At 38.3% G+C, this 19,393-nt stretch overlaps 1 protein-coding gene across 2 annotated transcripts in view; it reads left to right on the top strand.

The window, feature by feature from the left end:
* The window catches only part of INTS4 (integrator complex subunit 4), a 116,866-nt gene that overhangs the window by 27,006 nt on the left and 70,467 nt on the right, over window positions 1-19,393 (top strand). The window contains exon 4 of one of the 2 annotated variants that reach the window (XM_049619751.1): window positions 1,415-1,521. The exons of the other annotated variant lie outside the window; for it this stretch is intronic. Within the exon in view, the coding sequence (XP_049475708.1) occupies window positions 1,415-1,521 (107 nt within the window). The remainder of the gene's footprint in view (window positions 1-1,414; window positions 1,522-19,393) is intronic. 2 annotated transcript variants of the gene reach the window in all.

Here is a 19,393-nt window from a genome sequence, read left to right as displayed (position 1 = left end):
TTTCTTTCTTTCTTTCTTTCTTTCTTTCTTTCTTTCTTTCTTTCTTTTGAGAGACTGAAAGTGGGGGAGGGGGGCAGAGGGAGAGAGAGAATCTTAAACAGGCTCTACACCTAGTGCAGAGCTGAAGTGAGACTGGATCTCACAAGTGTGAGATCATGACCTGAGCCAAAATTAAGAGTCAGATGCTTAATAACCGACTGAGCCACCCAGGTGTTCCCCTCAGTGTTGTGCTGTGCTGTGTTTTGTTTTCTTTTCTTCAAGATTTTATTTTTAAATAATCTCTGCACCCAACATGGGGCTTGAAGTCACAACCCAGACATGAAGAGTTGTGTGCTCTACCAACTGAGCCAGCCAGGTACCCTGCCAGTGTTTTCTAATCTGCAGTCATTTTATATGTCATGTACACCATTTTTACATATTTGTTTCACATTTATACTATGGTTTACTTAATATTTTTCTTAAGTGGGTAACTTTTTTTTAGTTAAAGAGATTCTTAATAATGGTAAAAGGAAATTAGTGTCATGTGACATCAGTAGATAGTAACTGCAATTTTTATTATGTACATTAAAATATATACATAGATATTAATGTAAAATGATTATTTGAATGCCACCTAAAATTCTTGTGTACAGCCAGCATTAAAAGAAACATATTTTGGAACAAAAAGGAGAATGTAGACGAGGAGAATCTGGCTGATTGATGATGATTTATTTGAATTTGGGTCTTTGCCCACTTATTAAACATTCATTGAGCATGTAATGACTTGTACTAGATTCAGAGAATGCAAAAGTGAATGAGACACAGTCATTGCCCTCAGGGATCTTTCATTCTCAGTTTAGTCTGATATGAAAATAAATATAGTAAAGTGTTGGAGCTGATGTACAGGGTGCAGTGGAAGCACAAAAGACGAAATAGTCAATTCTCATTGTGAAAGAAGGGAAAGGTCTGTGTAGCAGGTGACACTTCAAGATTAGTAGATGTTTCCTGGGGATTGGGGTTGAGAATGGCATTGGGTGTCAGTGGAGGCATTCTAGGGAAGTTGGCCTGAGCAAAGATAGGGGGACATGAAATCATAAGTAATTGGATAAAAGGATGCTGTAGGAGACTTCAAAGAGATGAGGCTAGAAAGGCAGGCAGAGCTAGACCTCATGGAGGCACTGGTATGTATATGTGTTTGCCCTGCTAAGGAATTTGGACTTTATCTTGAAGGCGTGAAAACCCCTTGAATTAGTTCTGTAGAGGATTCAAAGTTTTAGGCATGATCCCTTTAGCTTAACTTTTGGTTGAGGGGAATCAAGAATCAAAGAGAGGAACCTAGTTAACAAGAATTTACATTCTTTACGTAAGTAAATTTAGTTTCTGTAGCGATCACCTTTTGAAATTGTGCAACCCAACTTTCCATCTTCCTTTCTAGAGTCTCATCAAGTCCTAGCTCAACTGTTGGACACTTTGCTTGCGATTGGCACTAAACTCCCAGAGAATCAAGCTATCCAGATGCGATTAGTTGATGTAGCCTGCAAGGTAAGAACATGATGGTTAGATACAGGGTTGTATCTTTCTTGAATAGTTTGCACTGCCTGAAGAGGTAGTATGAGCTGTAAGATCTGCTTAGCTCCATCCTAAATCTGTAACTGAGAACTGCCGAAGACTTTTTTTTTTTTTTAATGTTTGTTTATTTTTGAGAGAGAGAGCATGAGCAGGGAGGGGCAGAGAGAGGGAGATGCAGAATCCAAAGCAGGCTCCAGACTCTGAGCTGTCAGCACAGAACCTAGTGGGGCTCAAACTCACGAACCATGAGATCATGACCTGAGCTGAAGTCGAATGCTCAAGTGACTGAGCCACCCAGGCGCCCCTGCCAAGGACTCTTAATGGTTTTCTGACCTGCCTCTTTTTTTGTTTCTTGATGTTGGATTAGGTTAAAGCTGAGTAACTTGCTATGAAATGAACTTCCTCATCCCTCCAAAAGAGATGAAAATTACAGTAGCTGCTATGTGTGCTATGCTTAATATATGCGCTGTGCTTATTATGGTACTTTAGTATCTGGCTTCTCATGTGTTTCTCATAGTCCTTTAGGTAACTACTGTTATCCTTGTTTTACACAGGTGGAAATTGAGGTTTAGGGAGTTTAACTTGCCTAAGCTTTCACAGCTAGGAAGTTGCAGAATCAGGGTATAAACTCTAGTTTCTCTGATTCTAAAACCTGTGTTCTTTTTATTATGCTTTATTGCCTCAATAAACAGACCAACTACAAAGAAACACATGTTTGGGAAGATTTTTTTAGTTTTTTTTTTTTTGTTGTTGTTTTTATGTTTAGAGAGAGAGAGAGAGAGAGAGAGAGAGAGAGAGAGAGAGAGAGAATATCCCAAGCAGGCTTGCACAGAGCTGGGGCTTGAACCCATGAACCGTGAGATCATGACCTGAGATTAAACCAACAATGAGATGCTTAACCGACTGAGCCGCCCAGGCGCTCCTAGGTTTTTTTCTAACTACAGAAAAAATGTATGTATGTTGTACAATTTGATTTAATTTGCAACTTTAAAAAAAAATTTTTTTTATTAACATTTATTTTTTGAGAGAGAGAGACAGAGCATGAGCAGGGGAGGTGCAGAGAGAGGGAGACACAGAATCGGGAGCAGGCTCCAGGCTCTGAGCTGTCAGCACAGAGCCTGATGCGGGGCTCAAACCCATGAACTGTGAGATCATGACCCAAGCTGAAGTCAGTCGCCCAACCGACTGAGCCACCCAGGCGCCCCAATTTGCAACTTTTAATTAGCTGCCTTTTGTACATAATAGCAGCTTCTAAACCTTGTAAAATTGGTTTTACTTTTTTTTTTTTTAAGTTTATTTATTTTGAGAGAGAGAGATGGGGGGAGGGGCAGAGAGAGGAGGAGAGAGAGAGAATCCCAAACAGGCCTGGCTCTCTCAGTGCAGAGCCTGACACAAGGCCAAAACCAAGAATCAGATACTTACCCGACTGAGCCACTCAGGGACCCCAAATTGGTTTTACTTTTAATCTTTTTGATAAAATTTGAGAATATAAGAAGCCAAGTGTGTTTGAATTAGAGGACTATTTCTGAGGCCCAGGAAAAAGAATGTTTTGTTTCTCTTAGTAAACAACAAACAAACCCAAACAGCCTGACAAGTACAATATTAAAAGCCTTAAGTAGAAAAAAACTAAGGATTGTGTGTTTGATAGAGTAAGTATGTCTCCCACACGAGAACAGTGTATCTATGAGGTTGTGCTTGTGAGAAAAGTGTCCTACTAAGTGGACTGTTGTGCTTTTAGGTAACAGTTTTTTAAATTTGCTTTAAATAAACATTTTATTGTAAAAATTTATACTTAAGATTAAAGAAAGAACTACACTCATAATTCACTCTCCAGAGGTAACCATCACTATCTTTTTGGTGTATTGCTTTCTAATTTTTTTCTGTCCCTAGATTGTTTGCTATTTTTTTAAACACACAGCTCTAATCATAATTTATGTACAGTTTTGCATTTTGCTTTTTCACTGACATTATAACAAGTATTTTATATTGTAAGTGTATTGTAAACATTTTCAATGGATGCATGATAATTAAACCAAATAATTAAACCACAGTTTACCTAATTGTTCTCCTGTTACTGGACATTTATATCATAAGCACATTAAAAAAAATTTTTTTTTAATTTTACTTTTTATTTTTAAAAATTTACATCCAAATTAGTTAGCATATAGTGCAACACTGATTTCAGAAGTAGATTCCTTAATGCCCCATACCCATTTAGCCCATCCCCCCCCCCCCCCACAACCCCTCCAGTAACCCTCGGTTTGTTCTCCATATTTATGAGTCTCTTCTGTTTTGTCCCCCTCCCTGTTTTTATATTAGTTTTGTTTCCCTTCCCTTTTATTCATCTGTTTTGTCTCTTAAAGTCCTCATATGAGTGAAGTCATATGGTTTTTGTCTTTCTCTGACTAATTTCACTTAGCATAATACCCTCCAGTTCCATCCATGTAGTTGCAAATGGCAAGATTTCATTCTTTTTGATGTAAGCATTTTTTAAATTGTAAATAATACTACAGTGAATATTGTTAGTCTAAAATGTTTTCTGTATTTAGTTTTATTTCCTAGACATAGGTTGTCACGTATTAGAGTTGTCACTCTAATGAGTTTTTTTAATGAGTTTTTTAAAGGCTCTTGATACTTTTTGCCACATTGGTTCCCAAAGTGTTCCAGTTTATTTGAACACCAGCAGTATATGTGAGTGCCTAATTTTACTGTGTCAATCTAGCATTGGATGTTCCTGAGTTTTTTTCCCCATTCCCCTTCACCCATTTTGCTCATTCCCCCAACCTTTCCACTCGGGCAACCACCTGTTTGTTCTCTGTGTTTATAGGTCTGATTCTGCTTTTTAATTATTTGTTTTTTTAAAATTCCACGTGTGAGTGAAGTCACAAGGTATTTGTCTTTCTCAGTTTGACTTATTTCACTTAGCATAATATCTCTAGGTCCATCCATATTGTCTCAAATGACATGTCTCCTCCTTTTCTATGGCTGTTTAATATTCTCCCTTATCCATTTATCTGTCATTGGACACTTAGGTTGCTTCTGTATCTTTGCTATTGTAAACAATGCTGCAATAAACATAGGGGAGCATGAATTCGTGTTTTTGAATTAGTGTTTTTGGTTTCTTTGGGCAGATACCCAATAGTAGAATTACTGGGTTGTATGGTATTTCTATTTTTAATTTTTTGAGGAGCCTCCATACTGTTTCTACAGTGGTTGTACCAGTTTGCATTCCCACCAACAGTGTATGATTCATGTCCTTGTCAACACTTGTTATTTTTTATCTTTTTTATTTTAACCATTCCAGCAAGTTCAGGGTTTTGATGTACATTTCCCTGATGATTAGTGATGTTGAACATCTTTTCATTTATCTTTTGGGCATCAGTATATCTTCTTCGGAAAAATGACTATTCAGATCCTCTGCCCATTTTTTAATTGGGTTGATTTTGGTATTGAGTTGTGTAAGTTCTTTATGTGTTTTGGATATTAACCCCTAATTGGATGTACCCTTTGCAAATATCTTCTCTCATTCAGTAGGTTGCCTGATGGTTTTGTTTGATGGTTTCCTTTGCTGTGCAAAAAGTTTTTATTTTGATATATTCCCTATAGTTTTGTTTTTTTGCTTTTGTCTTTTGGAGACCTATCTAGAAAAATTTTGCTATGGCCTGTGTCAAAGAAATTACTGCCTTTGTTCTAGGATTTTTATGGTTTTAGGTCTCATTTAGGTCTTTAATCCATTTTGAGTTTATTTTTGTGTATGGTATTAGAAAGTGGTCCGGTTTCATTCTTTTGCGTGTAGTTGTCCAGTCTTCCCAGCACCAGTTATTAAAGATATTTTCCCCACAGTATATTCCACAATGTGTCTGTCTTACCCAAAGTGATCTACAGATTTGATGCAATCCCTATCAAAATACCAACAGTATTTTTCACAGAAGAAGCAATACTAAAATTTGTATGGAACCACAAAAGACCCTGAAAGCAATCTTAAGAAAGAAAAAACAAAGCTGGAGGTGTCACAATTTCAGATTTCAAAATATACTACAAAGCTGTAATAATCAAAACAGTATGGGGGCGCCTGGGTGGCGCAGTCGGTTAAGCGTCCGACTTCAGCCAGGTCACGATCTCGCGGTCCGTGAGTTCGAGCCCCGCGTCGGGCTCTGGGCTGATGGCTCGGAGCCTGGAGCCTGTTTCCGATTCTGTGTCTCCCTCTCTCTCTGCCCCTCCCCCGTTCGTGCTCTGTCTCTCTCTGTCCCAAAAATAAATAAAAAACGTTGAAAAAAAAAACAAAAAAAAAAAAAAACAAAAAAAAAACCAGTATGGTACTGGCACAGAAATAGACCCCCTCATCTGTGGAACAGAATAGAAAGCCCAGAAATAAACCCACAAATATATGGTTGGTTAACCTATGGCATGACAAAGAAGGCTTGGGTATTAATGTTTTAAAATAGAAGATAAACCTGTTAATCTGGTAGGAGGAAAATGGTGTTTGTTTGTTTCAATTACTCTTTTTTAAAAATGTTTATTTATTTATTTGAGAGAGAGAGAGAGAAGAGAGGGCGGAGAGAGAGAGAGAAACCTAACCAGGCTCTGCACTTTCTGCATAGAGCCAGACATAAGGCTCAAACCCATGAACCATGAGATCGTGACCTGAGCCAAAACTAAGAGTTGGATATTAACTGACTGAGCCACCAGGCACCCCCTTTTTGTTTCCTTTTAAAAAGATTATTAGTGAGACTTCATATTTGTTTTTCATTTTTGTTTCCTCTCTTGTGAATGAACTTTTCGTTTTCTTTGCTAGCTTCTCATGTGGGGTTTTTGTATGTTTCTTCACCATTTCTAGAGGCTCATAATGGAGTAAAAATTTCAACCATTTGAATGTGGTAGATCTGTCAAACTCAAGTAAATAAAGCTACCTACGATGCATAGCTACAGTTACTATTTATATTGTCTAATGCCATTTTGTCTGTGATTTTGTCATACATTGTGCCTTGATATAAGATTCACATATGATAACATTCACCTTTTTTATAGAAGTAATATAAAGTATTTTCTCCAACCACAGTGGAATGAAATTAGAAATCAGTAACAAAGAAATTTGGAGAACTCCTGAATATATGGAAATTAAACAGCATACTCCTATATCACCAATGGGTCAAAGAATAAATCAAAAGGGAAATTAGAAGAAACTTTGAGATGAGTGAAAATACAACATATCACAACTTATGGGATGCAGCGAAAGCCATCTTAGAAATTTATATCTCTAAGTGCCTATAGTAAGAAAGTTGAGAGATCTCAAGTCAGTAACCTATCCTTCTACCTTAAGACACTAGAAAAAGAAGAGTGCACTAAATACAAAGCATGCAGATGGAGGGAAATGCGAAAGGTTAGAGTGGAAATTAATGAAATAGTGAATAGAAAAACAATAGAAAAAAGTCAACAAAACCAAAAGCTTGTAGCTTGTTCTTTGAAAATATCAACAAAAATCGACAAATCTTTAGTTGTATTGATCAGGAAAGAAAGAGAGAAGATTCAGGGCGCCTACGGTGGCTCAGTCAGTTAAACATCCGACTCTTGATTTCAGCTCATGTCATGATCTCATGGTCGTGAGTTTGAGCCCTGCATCAGGTTCTGCGCTCGTAGCGTGGAGCTTGCTTGGGATTCTCTCTCCCTCTCTCACTTGTGCTTTCTCTTTCTTTCAAAATAAATAAATTTTATTTTATTTTTTATTTTATTTTTTTGATGGGAGTCTTTTTTAATATTTATTTAAATTATTTTATTTATTTATTTAATTATTTAATTTATTTTTTTAGTTTATATCCAAGTTAGCATATAGTACAACAATGATTTCAGGAGTAGATTCCTTAATGCCCCTTACCCATTTAGCCCATCACCCCCCACACAACCCCTTCAGTAACCCTCTGTTTTCCATATTTAAGAGTCTCTTATGTTTTGCCCCCTCCCTGGTTTTATATTATTTTTGCTTCCCTTCCCTTATGTTCATCTGTTTTGTCTCTTAAAGTCCTCATATGAGTGAAGTCACATGATATTTTTCTTTCTCTGACTAATTTCGCTTAGCATAATACCCTCTAGTTCCATCCACATAGTTGCAAATGGCAAAATTTCATTCTTTTTGATTGCCGAGTAATACTCCATTGTGTGTATATCCCACATCTTCTTGATCTGTTCATCCATCGGTGGACATTTGGGCTCTTTCCATATTTCGGCTATTGTTGATAGTGCTGCTATAAACATGGGGGTGCATGTGCCCCTTTGAAACAGCATACCTGTATCCCCTGGATAAATACCTAGTAGTGCAATTGCTGGGTCGTAGGGTAGTTCTATTTTTAATTTTTTGAGGAACCTCCATACTGTTTTCCAGAATGGCTGCACCAGTTTGCATTCCCACCAGCAGTGCTAAAGAGATCCTCTTTCTCTGCATCCTTGCCAACATCTGAATGTTAGCCATTCTGACAGGTGTAAGGTGCTATCTCATTTTGGTTTGGTTTGTATTTCCTAAATGATGAGTGATGTTGAGCATTTTTTCATGTGACGGTTGGCCACAGTGCGAGTGGGGGAGGGGTAGAGAGAGGGAGGTAGAATCTGAAGTAGGCTTCCAGGCTTTGAGCTCTCAGCACAGAGCCCGACTTGGGGCTCCAACCCCTGAACTGTGAGATCATGACTTGAGCCAAAGTTGGGACACTCAACCAACTGAGCCACCTGGGCGCCCCTTAAGATTTTCTTTTTAAGTAATCTCCACACCTAGTGTGGGGCTTGAACTCACAACCCCAGAGATCAAGAGTTGCATGCTTCTCCGACTGAGCCACTCAAGTGCCCCCCCAAATGGGCAAAGCATCTTAATTGGCATTTCTCCAAAGAAGATATACAAATGGCTAATAAACACAAAATGATGTTCAGCATCTTCAGTCATTAGGGAAATACAATTCAAAATCGCATGAGATGCTGTTTCACACCTTTTGGATGGCTGTACTTAAAAGAGGCTTGACCATACCAAGTTTTGGTGATGGTGTGGAGTGATTGGAGCTCTCCTCCATTTCTGGTGGAAATATAAAATGCCTCAGCTGCTTTGGAAAACAGTTCAGCAGTTCCTCAAAAAATTAAAGATAGACTTACTATATGACCCAGCAATCCTACTTGTAGGTATCTACCAAGAGAACTGAAGCATATTTACACAAAAATTGGTACATGAATGTTTATAGCATCAATATTCATAATAGTCAAAAGGTGAAAACAACCCAAATGACCATCTCAGCAACTGATGAATGGATAAAGAAAATACAATGGAATATATATATATATATATATTTTTTTTTAATTAATTTTTTTTTTTACCATAAAAGGAATGGAATACTGATACATGCTACACCTGGATGAATCTTGAAACCATGCCAAGTGAGAGAGCTAGTTACAAAACACATATATATATGATTCCGTTTATATGAAATTTCCATAGTGGGTAAATCTAACAGACAATTAGTAGGTACTTAGGGATGGGAGAGATGGAGGGATATGTGGTTGGTAGCAAAAGGGCATCTTTGAAATAATGAAAATGTTGGAAAATTAACTCTGATAATGATTGTACGTACAAATAGATCTGTAGATAGATATATGTATCTGTCTATAGATATAGATATCAAAACCTGTTGAATTGTATACAGTAACTGGATGAATTGCATGGTGTGTGACTTATATTTTAATAAAAAGTACTATTAAAAAGAATTCACTCCTTGGGGTGCCTGGGTGGCTCGGTTGAATGTCTGACTTCGGCTCAGGTCATGATGTCACAGTTCATGAGTTCCAGCCCCGCCTTGGGCTCTGTGCTGTTGGTGTGGAGCCTGCTTGGGATTCTTGCTCTCTCCTCTCTCTCTGCCCCTCCACCATTTGTGCTTTCTCTCTCTCTCTCAAAATAAATAAATTTTTAAAAACCCAAAAAAATAACAATTCACCCTTTGAATTTGAATTGTGGTGGATTTATCAACATTTGTATTGTTTTCACTCTGTTGGCTATTGTGAATAATGCTGCTGTGAATATTTGTTTGAAGTTTTGGTTGGAAGTATGTTTTCAGTTTTCTTGGGTATATCCTAGAAATGAAATTGCAGGGCCGTGTAAACTTACATTTAACTTTTCTGTTAAAAAACATTTTTGGGGCACCTGGGTGGCTCAGTCAGATGAGTGTTTGGCTCTTGATTTTGGCTCAGGTCATGATTGCAGGGTCATAGGATCAAGCCCTGTGTTGGTCTTCATGCTGAGCATAGAGCCTGCTTAAGATTCTCTCTCTCCCTCTCTCTCTCTCTCTCTCCCTCCCTACCTCCCTACCTCCCTACCTCTCCACCTCTCCACCTCTCCACCTCTCCACCTCTCCACCTCTCCACCTCTCCACCTCTCCACCTCTCCACCTCTCCACCTCTCCACTCTCCACCTCTCCCCCTCCCTCCCTCTCCCTCTCCCTCTCCCTCTCCCTCTCCCTCTCCTTCTCCTTCTCTCCCTCTCTCCCTCTCTCCCTCTCCTTCTCTCCCTCTCTCCCTCCCTCCCCCCTTCTCTCCCCCTTCTTTCCCTCCCTCCCTCTCCCCCCCACTCTCCACTCACATACTCTCACTCTCTATAAATAAAAAAAATAAAACGTCAACCTTAAAAATAAGATAGCCAGTTATTAAAACAAAAGAAAAAAATTTTAAGGGCATCTGGCTGTCTCAGTTGGTAGAGCATGCTACTCTTTTTTTTTTTTTTTTAAAGTTTATTTATTTTGAGAGAACCAGTGGGCAAGGGTAGAGGGGGGGGGGGGGTGGGGGTGGGAAACAGAGGATCCAAAGAGGGCTCTGGCTGACAGCAGAGAGCCCAATGCGGGACTTGAATCCACCAACAATGAGATCATGACCTGAGCTAAATTCGGATGTTCAACCAACTGAGTCACCCAGGAGCCCTGAATTTTTTTTGTTTCAATAAATCGAGTAAATTTTTAAAAATATAAAAAATACCCATAACATAAAATTTACCATTGTGACCATTTTACAGTGTGCAGTTCAGTGGCATTGAGTATATTCTTAATGTTGTGCCGCCATCACCATCATCCTTCACCCATCTCTTCCCTTTGCAAAACTGAAACTTCCCAGTCTCCCCTCCCCGCTAGTCCCTAGCAACCACCATTCTGTTTTTCATCTTTGTGAATTTGATTATTCTAGTTACTTTTTCATATAAGTGGAATTATGCAATATCTGTTCTTTTGTGTCTGACTTATTTTCTTTGCATAAAATTCACTCTTGGTCAGTTCAGGCAGCTATAACAAAAATGCTATAAAATGGATGGGCTTCAACAACAAACATTAATTTCTCATGTTTCAGGAGGCTGGAAAATCCAAGATCAGGGTGCCAGCAGATTTGGTGCCTGTTGAGAGCCTCCTTCTTGGTTCATAGGAGGTCACAAGGGAGCTCTCTGGATTTAAGGGCATTAATCTCATTAATGTCATTTCCACCCTCATGACCCAATCACCTCCTAAAGCTCCTAACCTCCTAATGCCATTACATCAGGGATTAGGTTTCAACATACAAATTTTGGAGGAACACAAACATATAGTCTGTAGCATGTCCTCAGAATTCATCCGTGTTGTAACATGTCACAATTCTGTTCCTTTGTGAGGAACATACATATATTCCATTATATGCATATGCCACATTTTGTTTATCCTTTCATCTATTGAAGGTTGCCTCTACCTTTTGGCTATTGTGAATAAAGCTGCTATGTATATGGGTGTACAGATGCCTCTTTGAGTCTTTCCTTTCAATTCTTATGGTATTGTGGACTGAATTGTGTTTCCCCAAATGTACGTGTTGAATTCTTAACCTTCAATGTGATTTTATTTGGAGATAGAGGCCTTTAGGGGGGTAGTTAAGATGGGTGAGGCTGTAAGGGTGGGACTAATGTTCATATAAGAAAAGGAAGAGAAACCAGGATTCTCTCTCTCTCTATGAATATAGGAAAGACCATGTGAAGACACAGCAAAGAAGATGGTTATCTGCAAGCCAGAAAGAGTGCCCTTATTGAGAACCTAATTGGCTAGCACCTTTATCTTAGATTTTTAGCCTCCAGAACTGCAAGAAGTTAACTTTCTGTTGTTTAAGACCCCCAGCCTGTGGTATTTTATTTTGGCAGCTCATGTAGATTATGACAGTTATATACCCAGAAGGAGACTTCTGGATCATATTGTAATTCTATTTTTAGTTTTTTGAGGAATTGCCATACTGTCTTTCATGGTGGGTATATTGTTTTACATTATCACCAGCAGTGCACAGGGTTCCAGTTTCTCCACCTCCATTTCTCCTTCCTTCCTTCATTCCTTTTGCAATAGCCATCCCAATGGGTATGAAGTGGCATCTCATTGTGGTTTTGATTTGCTTTTCTGTAATGGTTAGTGATTAGTTATGGTAAGCATCCTTTCATGTGCTTATTGACCATCTGTATATCTTCCTTGGAGAAATGAAATTTCAGCCTTTAAGGAACTCATGAGCCAGTAGTCAGGGTTATAAAAGATACTAGAAATAATATGGAGTTTCCTCAAAAAAATTAAAAATAGAAATACCATGCGATCCAATAATTTCAATATTGGGTATTTACCCAAAGAAAACAAAAACACTGATTTGAAAAGATATATGCTACCTTGTGTTTATTGTAGTTTACAATAACCAAGATATGAAAGCAACCTAAGTATCCATTGATAGGTGAATGGATAAAGGAAATATGGTGTATATATTACTCAGCCATAGAAATGTTGGGATCTTGCCATTTGCAATAACATAGGTGGATCTAGAGGGTGGTATGCTAAGTGAAATAAGTCAGCTGAGAAAGAAATATACAGTATGATTTCACTCATTTGTGGAATCATAAAAAACAAACGAACAAACAAGTAAAGCAGAAATGGACCCATAAATATAGAGAACAAAGTGGTGGTTGTTGGAGGGTAGGGGCTGGAGGGATGAGAAAAATGGCTGAAGTGGAGCAGAAGGTACAGGCTTCTAGTTAGGGCACAAATAAGTCATGGGGATGAAAGGTACAACATAGGGAATATACTCAGTGTTATTGTAACAGCACTGTATGATGACAGATGGTATACATGTGAGCATAGCATAATGTATAGAGTTGTTCAATCACTATGTTGTACACCTGAAACTAATAACATTGTGTGTCAACCATACTTCAATTAAAAAAGAAAAAGAGGGGCACCTGGGTGGCTCAGTCGGTTAAGCATCTGACTTTGGCTCAGGTCCTGATCTCGCGGTCTGTGAGTTCGAGCCCTGCGTCGGCCTCTGTGTTGACAGCTCAGAACCTGGAGCCTGTTTTAGATTCTGTGTCTCCCTCTCTCTCTCTGACCCTCCCCCCGTTCATGCTCTGTCTCTCTCTGTCTCAAAAATAAATAAACGTTAACAAATTAAAAAAAAAAAAATAAGAAAAAGAATGGGGGCCTCTGGGTGGCTCAGTCGATTAAACGTCCAATTCTTGATTTTGGCTCAAGTTATGATCTCACTGTTTGTGAGATCCAGTCCTACATGAGGCTCTATGCTACCAATACAGAGCCTGCTTGGGATTCTGTCTCTCCTTCTTTCTGCCCCTCCCCTTCTCATGCTTTCTCTCTCTCTCTCTCAAAAATAATAAATAAACATTTTTTAAAAAAGAAAAAGAATTTAAAGGGATCTTGAGACCAAAAACCATTTAGGAACCTGGTTCAGGAAAAAATAACATGTAGATACAAAGTAGGAGTGATAAAGTCAATGTGGGTAGATGCAGGGTCTTGTAGGTCTTGTTGAGAAGCCATTAAAGTGTTTTGGCTAGACACTAGGGAGAGAGGTGACCTCAGATTTGCATTTCATAAAGAAGTTTCTTGTGTTATGGAGAACTCATTGAAGAGGCCAGTATTGCCTAGGAGATACCAGTCAAGATGTATTGTATCCCAATTCACAGGTTATAGTAATTTGATTTAAAGTGATAGAAAGATGGAAAAATATGTATAGGTTTGAGAAATATTTAGATTAAGGAGATTTAGTGATTGAGGATGGGTTGAAGGTGAAGGAATTATTCAAGATGATTCCTAGGTTTCTGGTTTTTGTGTCAGATTAGATGCTGGTGCCTCTCAGTGAGAACAGAGAATTCCGGGAAAGCATTGCATTGGGACCAAATCCAAACACCCCAACAACTTTAAACTTAATCTCCAAATGATAAAAATAATGCAAAGGATTTCCATATATCCTTCTCCATGATTCACCAATAGTTAACATTTTCCCACATTTACTTTGTCACTGTTGTTTTGTATCTACATGTTATTTTTTTCCTGAACCATTTAACAGTAAATTGCAGTTATAAAGCCTATTTCCACTAAAGTAATATTTAAATACTTAAGTGTATTTCTTAAGAAAGCTATAATTTTTATAAATGCAGTGCAGCTCTGAAAATCAGGAGATTGAACTTTGATACAGTACTAATACTAATAGCAACCTTTATTCAAATTCTACCTATTGTCCCAATATTATCCTTTATATAAATTTCTCTTTTCTGGTCCAGGATGCCATAGTGCATTTAGTTTTCATGCCTCTTGTCTTCTTTAATTTGGAAAGGTCCCTTAGCCAATCTTTGTCTTTCATGAGCTTGACATTTTTGAAGAATATAGGCCATTTATTTTAGAATGTGTTGCAGTGTGTATTTGTCTGATAATTCCTCTGTTTAGATTCAGGTTATGCATTTTGGCAGGGATACCACATAAATAATAATTTTCCTTCTCAGTTTATCATATTATGAGGCACAGATGAAGTTTGACTCGTTGATGTTGTTAACTTTGGTACTTGATTAAGGTAGTGACTTCCAGGTTTTTTGTTGTAGAGATTTTTTCTGTGATTAATAAGTGATTTGTGGGGTGCCTGGGTGGCTCAGTCGGTTGGGCGTCCGACTTCGGCTCAGGTCATGATCTCGCGGTCTGTGAGTTCGAGCCCCGTGCCGGGCTCTGTGCTGACAGCTCAGAGCCTGGAGCCTGTTTCGGATTCTGTGTCTCCCTCTCTCTCTGACCCTCCCCCATTCATGCTCTGTCTCTCCCTGTCTCAAAAATAAATAAATGTTTAAAAAAAAAGTGATTTGTGGGAGATACTTTGAGATTATGTAAATATCCTCTTCCCCATCATATTTTTACTCAATATTTTAGTGACTCCTAATAAATATTGCTGACCTGGTTGTTCTTTGGTCATTGCAAAATCATGATTTTCTAACTCTTACTTCTTCTGTGTTTATTAGTTGACATTCTACTGTAAATAAAGCATTCCCTCCCTTCTTTCCTACTCTCTCTCTATTTTATTGAATATATTATAATCTATTCCTATCATTATTATTTTTTGAAGTTCAAATTGTTCCTTTATATGTCTTTCAAATATAAGGTATGAATCTGCCATATTTTTTGTTTCACAGTAGGAAGAAAGTCATGCCTTCAGGTACTCTTAACTCTTCAATGTTCATTTCATTTTATCCTGTCAATAACCCTTTGAGGTACATTGTATAGCTAATCTTTATTTGAGAGATGAAAAATTTGGCTGACAGATTTGGCTAGGAAATTAATATTCTTTTTATATGTAGCATCTATACAACTGAAACTGGAGATCTTCTGCTTTCCTTCCTATCTGTGAAGATTTTTTCCAACTGGACAAATGTATCTTGTCATTTTTTCATATAAAGCTTTCTTAGAACCTGGTTTTAATTTTTCTTTGTCTCCATCTCACCTTTTGTTCCAGTCTCTGTTTCTATGGCAAAAGTACATTAAATTCTTAAGGCAGCATATAGAACCATACAGCCTTTTAACATTTAAAATATTATTTAAACCACTATTATGTGTGGTTTGTTAGAAGGTATCTGTTAAAATCATTTGCATATGGGGCACCTGGCTGCCTCAGTTGGTGGAGTGTGTGATTCTATCTTGGGGTTGCGGGTTCAGGCCCCATGTTGAGTGTAGAGATAACTTAAAAATAAAATCTTTAAAAAAATCACTTGAATACAAAGTACACTGAATTTTTGTCCGTGCTTAAACACAATCCATATTGAAACTGAATGAATCAGTAAGTTATTTTTGTCTTAAGAAACTTCATTCTTAGATTTTTTTGATACACTTAACCATTGATGTTTTCCCCCTATAGCAATAGTTTTAAGCTGGTTTAGTCTGGTTTTGACACGGATTGCTCTTATTATTGGGGAAGTGGTTTGCTTACTCATTCCATTAATATAAAAATGATGTCACTATAGTGGCCTGGGTATAACACCAAAATAGCATCATCTGCAGAGCAGACATACTAGGCAGCTATTAGTGATGATGGCATGATGCAAGAAGTGACCTGTATGAGAAGGACATCACAGAACTGTAATTGCTGCCCTGAGGGTGTGATTTAGACTTCCGCTCTCTTTCGGCCTAACATTCAGTGTGCAGTAATAGGCTGGTTATACAGCAGTGTTGCCTGGTTACCTTAAGAGAAGCTGGAAGATTTCAGTTTGTTGTTTGAAAATTGAATGAAGTGTTTGTAACAGTGGAAACAATCTTCAGCGGCTGGTGGTTCAGTCAACAGTTTAGTTATGAGAAGTGATGTTTTCATACTAAAATAGTTTGTTAAAAAATATCCTGTTTTAAGTGACAGCCATTGTCATCTGTAAGTTTCTCTTAACTTCTCAGTTTCACTGTCTTATTTTGATTGATGGTTTTGAGCTTTTACTATATATAAGGCATTTTGAGGGCTTCAGGGTATGTTTCACATTTCTGCAACCTAAATAACTTGGAGGCAAGAATTAACTCTGAGCCACAGTGTTGGAGTGAACCATTTTTATAATGAGAAGTTCTGTATCTGAGAGCCCCACCGTCAGCATAGTGGCTTTTTCATCAGGTTTCCTTTGTTTTCTTCTCCAAGTAAGCCTGCCTGCCCACCCACCCCACGTTCACATAGGACATAGCTTCTCACCAAGTCCGGGTTCCCACTTAATTCAGGAATCTTCTCCAGGAGCATTCTGATGTGAGCCATTAATAGGTGCTCACTACCTTTCATGACAGACTGCCCTGTTGTTAAACAGCCATCACTAGAAAGTTCGTGTTTGTGTGTTCCAGGTCAGCAGACCTATTTCATCCAGGTGCCCACTCTTACCTCTGACCCTTCACCATTTTCTCTGCCGTCACTTGCACTTCTTTTCCCTACCTCTTCTCTTCTTAAGTAGGTTTGTTTGTTTATTTGTTTTTAAGTAGATTCTAAGTGCTGGGCACTATAGTAGGCTCTTGTACTTATTGAATGTCTATTATATCCCAGCACTATTAGCTAATTTTACATACAGTAATTCCTAAATGAGTTCATTTAGTGTACTCACCACAAAATTTCATGGTAGGGGATATTATTCCTATTTTTACAAAGTAAGGATTTCTAAAGACTTGTGGGGTTTAGTGAAGATCCCAAAGATACTAACTGGCGGGGCCAGCAATCAAATAGGTCTGTCTGATTCCCGTCCATGCTCATTCAGCTTTGCTATTTTGCCTCTCAGACAAGATGTGAAACAATTTATGGAATCCACTTTGTCTGCAAAGCTTCCTATGCTTCCTGGAGGCATTTTCTGAACCTGTTTGGGGTGTGGTTCAGCTATTGCTGCCTCTTTCTTTGAATGGTCTTAAAATACACTTTCCTTATGGATAATGTAATTTCTTCCCTCTTTCCTTCCTTCCGTCTGTCTTTCTGATTTTATTTTATTTAAAAAAAATTTTTTTTTAATGTTTATTTTTGAGAGCGAGCACTCTTGGGGGTGGGGCCGAGAGAGAGGTAGACATGGAATCTGAAGCAGGCTTCAGGCTCTGAGCTGTCAGCACAGGGTCCAACATGGGGCTCGAACCCACAAACCGTGAGATCATGACCTGAGTCAAAGTTGGATGCTTAACTGACTGAGCCACCAAGTGCCCCTGATTTTCTTTATTTTTAAGTAATCTCTATACCCAGGATGGGGCTTGAACTTACAACCCTGAGATCAAGACTTGAAGGCTCTACCAACTGAGCCAGCCAGGCACTCTTGTTTTTCTAATGTTTATGAAACAGTGTGATTTTATTTTTTCTTGTGTGTGGACAGTTCAATTATTTTTTTAATTTTTTTTAAATGTTTATTTATTATCGAGAGACAGAGAGAGACAGAGGATGAGCATGGGAGGGGCAGAGAGAGGAGGAGACACAGAATCTGAAGCAGGCTCCAGGCTCTGAGGTGTCAGCACAGAGCCCAACACGGGGCTCAAACTCACAAACCGCGAGATCATGACCTGAGCCGAAGTCGGACGCCCAACCGACTGAACCACCCAGGCGCCCCGACAGTTCAGTTATTTTTAAAGTCTCAAAATTGTGGATAAGTTGCAAGTATAATAATAGGGAACTTTATTTTCCTGTGAACCATTTTAGAATAAGTTGCCCATTTGTTATGCTTGAATACTTTAGTGTGTGTTTTCCACAAGCAAAGATATTTTTCGACAAAACCTCAATATGACCATCAAAATCAGGACATTAACATCAGCATATGCTACCATTTATCCTCATAGTTAATTCACGTTTCACTGTTTGTTTCATTCCTGTCCCTTATTGGAAAAGGATCCAGTTCAGAATCACATGTTATGTTTTTAGTCACCATACCTCGTTAGTCTCCAATCTGGTATAATTCCTCAGTCTTTACTTCATTTTATGATGTTGACATTTTTGAAAATTGGGATAGGTCTTTCATAGAACCTTCCGGAATTAGGGTTTATCTGATATTTCCTCATAATTAGATTCAAGTTTTCCACCTTTGCTAAGAATATCACAGATGTGGGGCGCCTGGTTGGCTCGGTAGGTTGAGCATCCGACTTTTGATTTTGGCTCAGGTCATGATCCCAGGGTTATGGGTTTGAGCCCCGCATCAAGAGTCTGCTTGAGTTTCTCTCTCTCTCCCCCCAACTTGTGCCCTCTCTCTGTCTCTCTCTCAAATAAAAAATAAATTAAAAAGGAAAAAAAGAATATCACAGACAAGGGGCACCTGGGTGGCTTAGTTAAGTGTCTGACTCTTGATTTCCACTCAAGTCATGATCTCATGGTTGTGAGATCAAGCTCTGCACTGGGTATGGAGCCTGCTTAAGATATTCTCTCTCCCCCCACTTCTCCCCTACTCACATTTTTTTTCTTTCTCAAAAAAAAATATATACATACGTATGTATATATACGTATATATCAGACGTGTGTACATTTGATGTATATACATCACATATATATATATACACACACATATCTGAGATATATATACATATATATGTACACATATATATGTACACACACACACACACATATATGTGTATATATACACACACACACACACACATATATATATATATATATATATATATATATCAGAGGAGCGCCTGAATGGCTCAGTCGGTTGAGCATCCAACTGCAGCTCAGGTCGTGATCTCACAGTTCATGGGTTCGAGCCCTACGTCGGGCTCTGTGTTGACAGCTTAGAACCTGGAGCCTGCTTTGGATCTGTGTCTTTCTCTCTCTCTGCCCCTCCCCGACTTGCACTCTGTCCTTCTCTCTCTCAGAAATAACTAAATATTAAAACAAATAATCACAGACAAGATACTCTTCTTACTGCATCCTGTTAGGTGCTACACCATTTTGATTTGTCCCAGTACTAATGATGTTTACTTTGATCACTTGGTTAAGATAGTGTCTGTCACACTGCTTCACTATAAAGTTACTCTCTCATTTTGAAATGAATAAGTGTTTTTGTGGGGTGGCACTTTAGACATTGTAAATATTCTGTCATCAAACTTTC

Source organism: Panthera uncia, chromosome D1, assembly GCF_023721935.1.
Source record: "Panthera uncia isolate 11264 chromosome D1, Puncia_PCG_1.0, whole genome shotgun sequence".
Lineage (NCBI taxonomy): Eukaryota > Metazoa > Chordata > Mammalia > Carnivora > Felidae > Panthera > Panthera uncia.
This window is presented reverse-complemented; position numbering and strand designations above follow the sequence as displayed.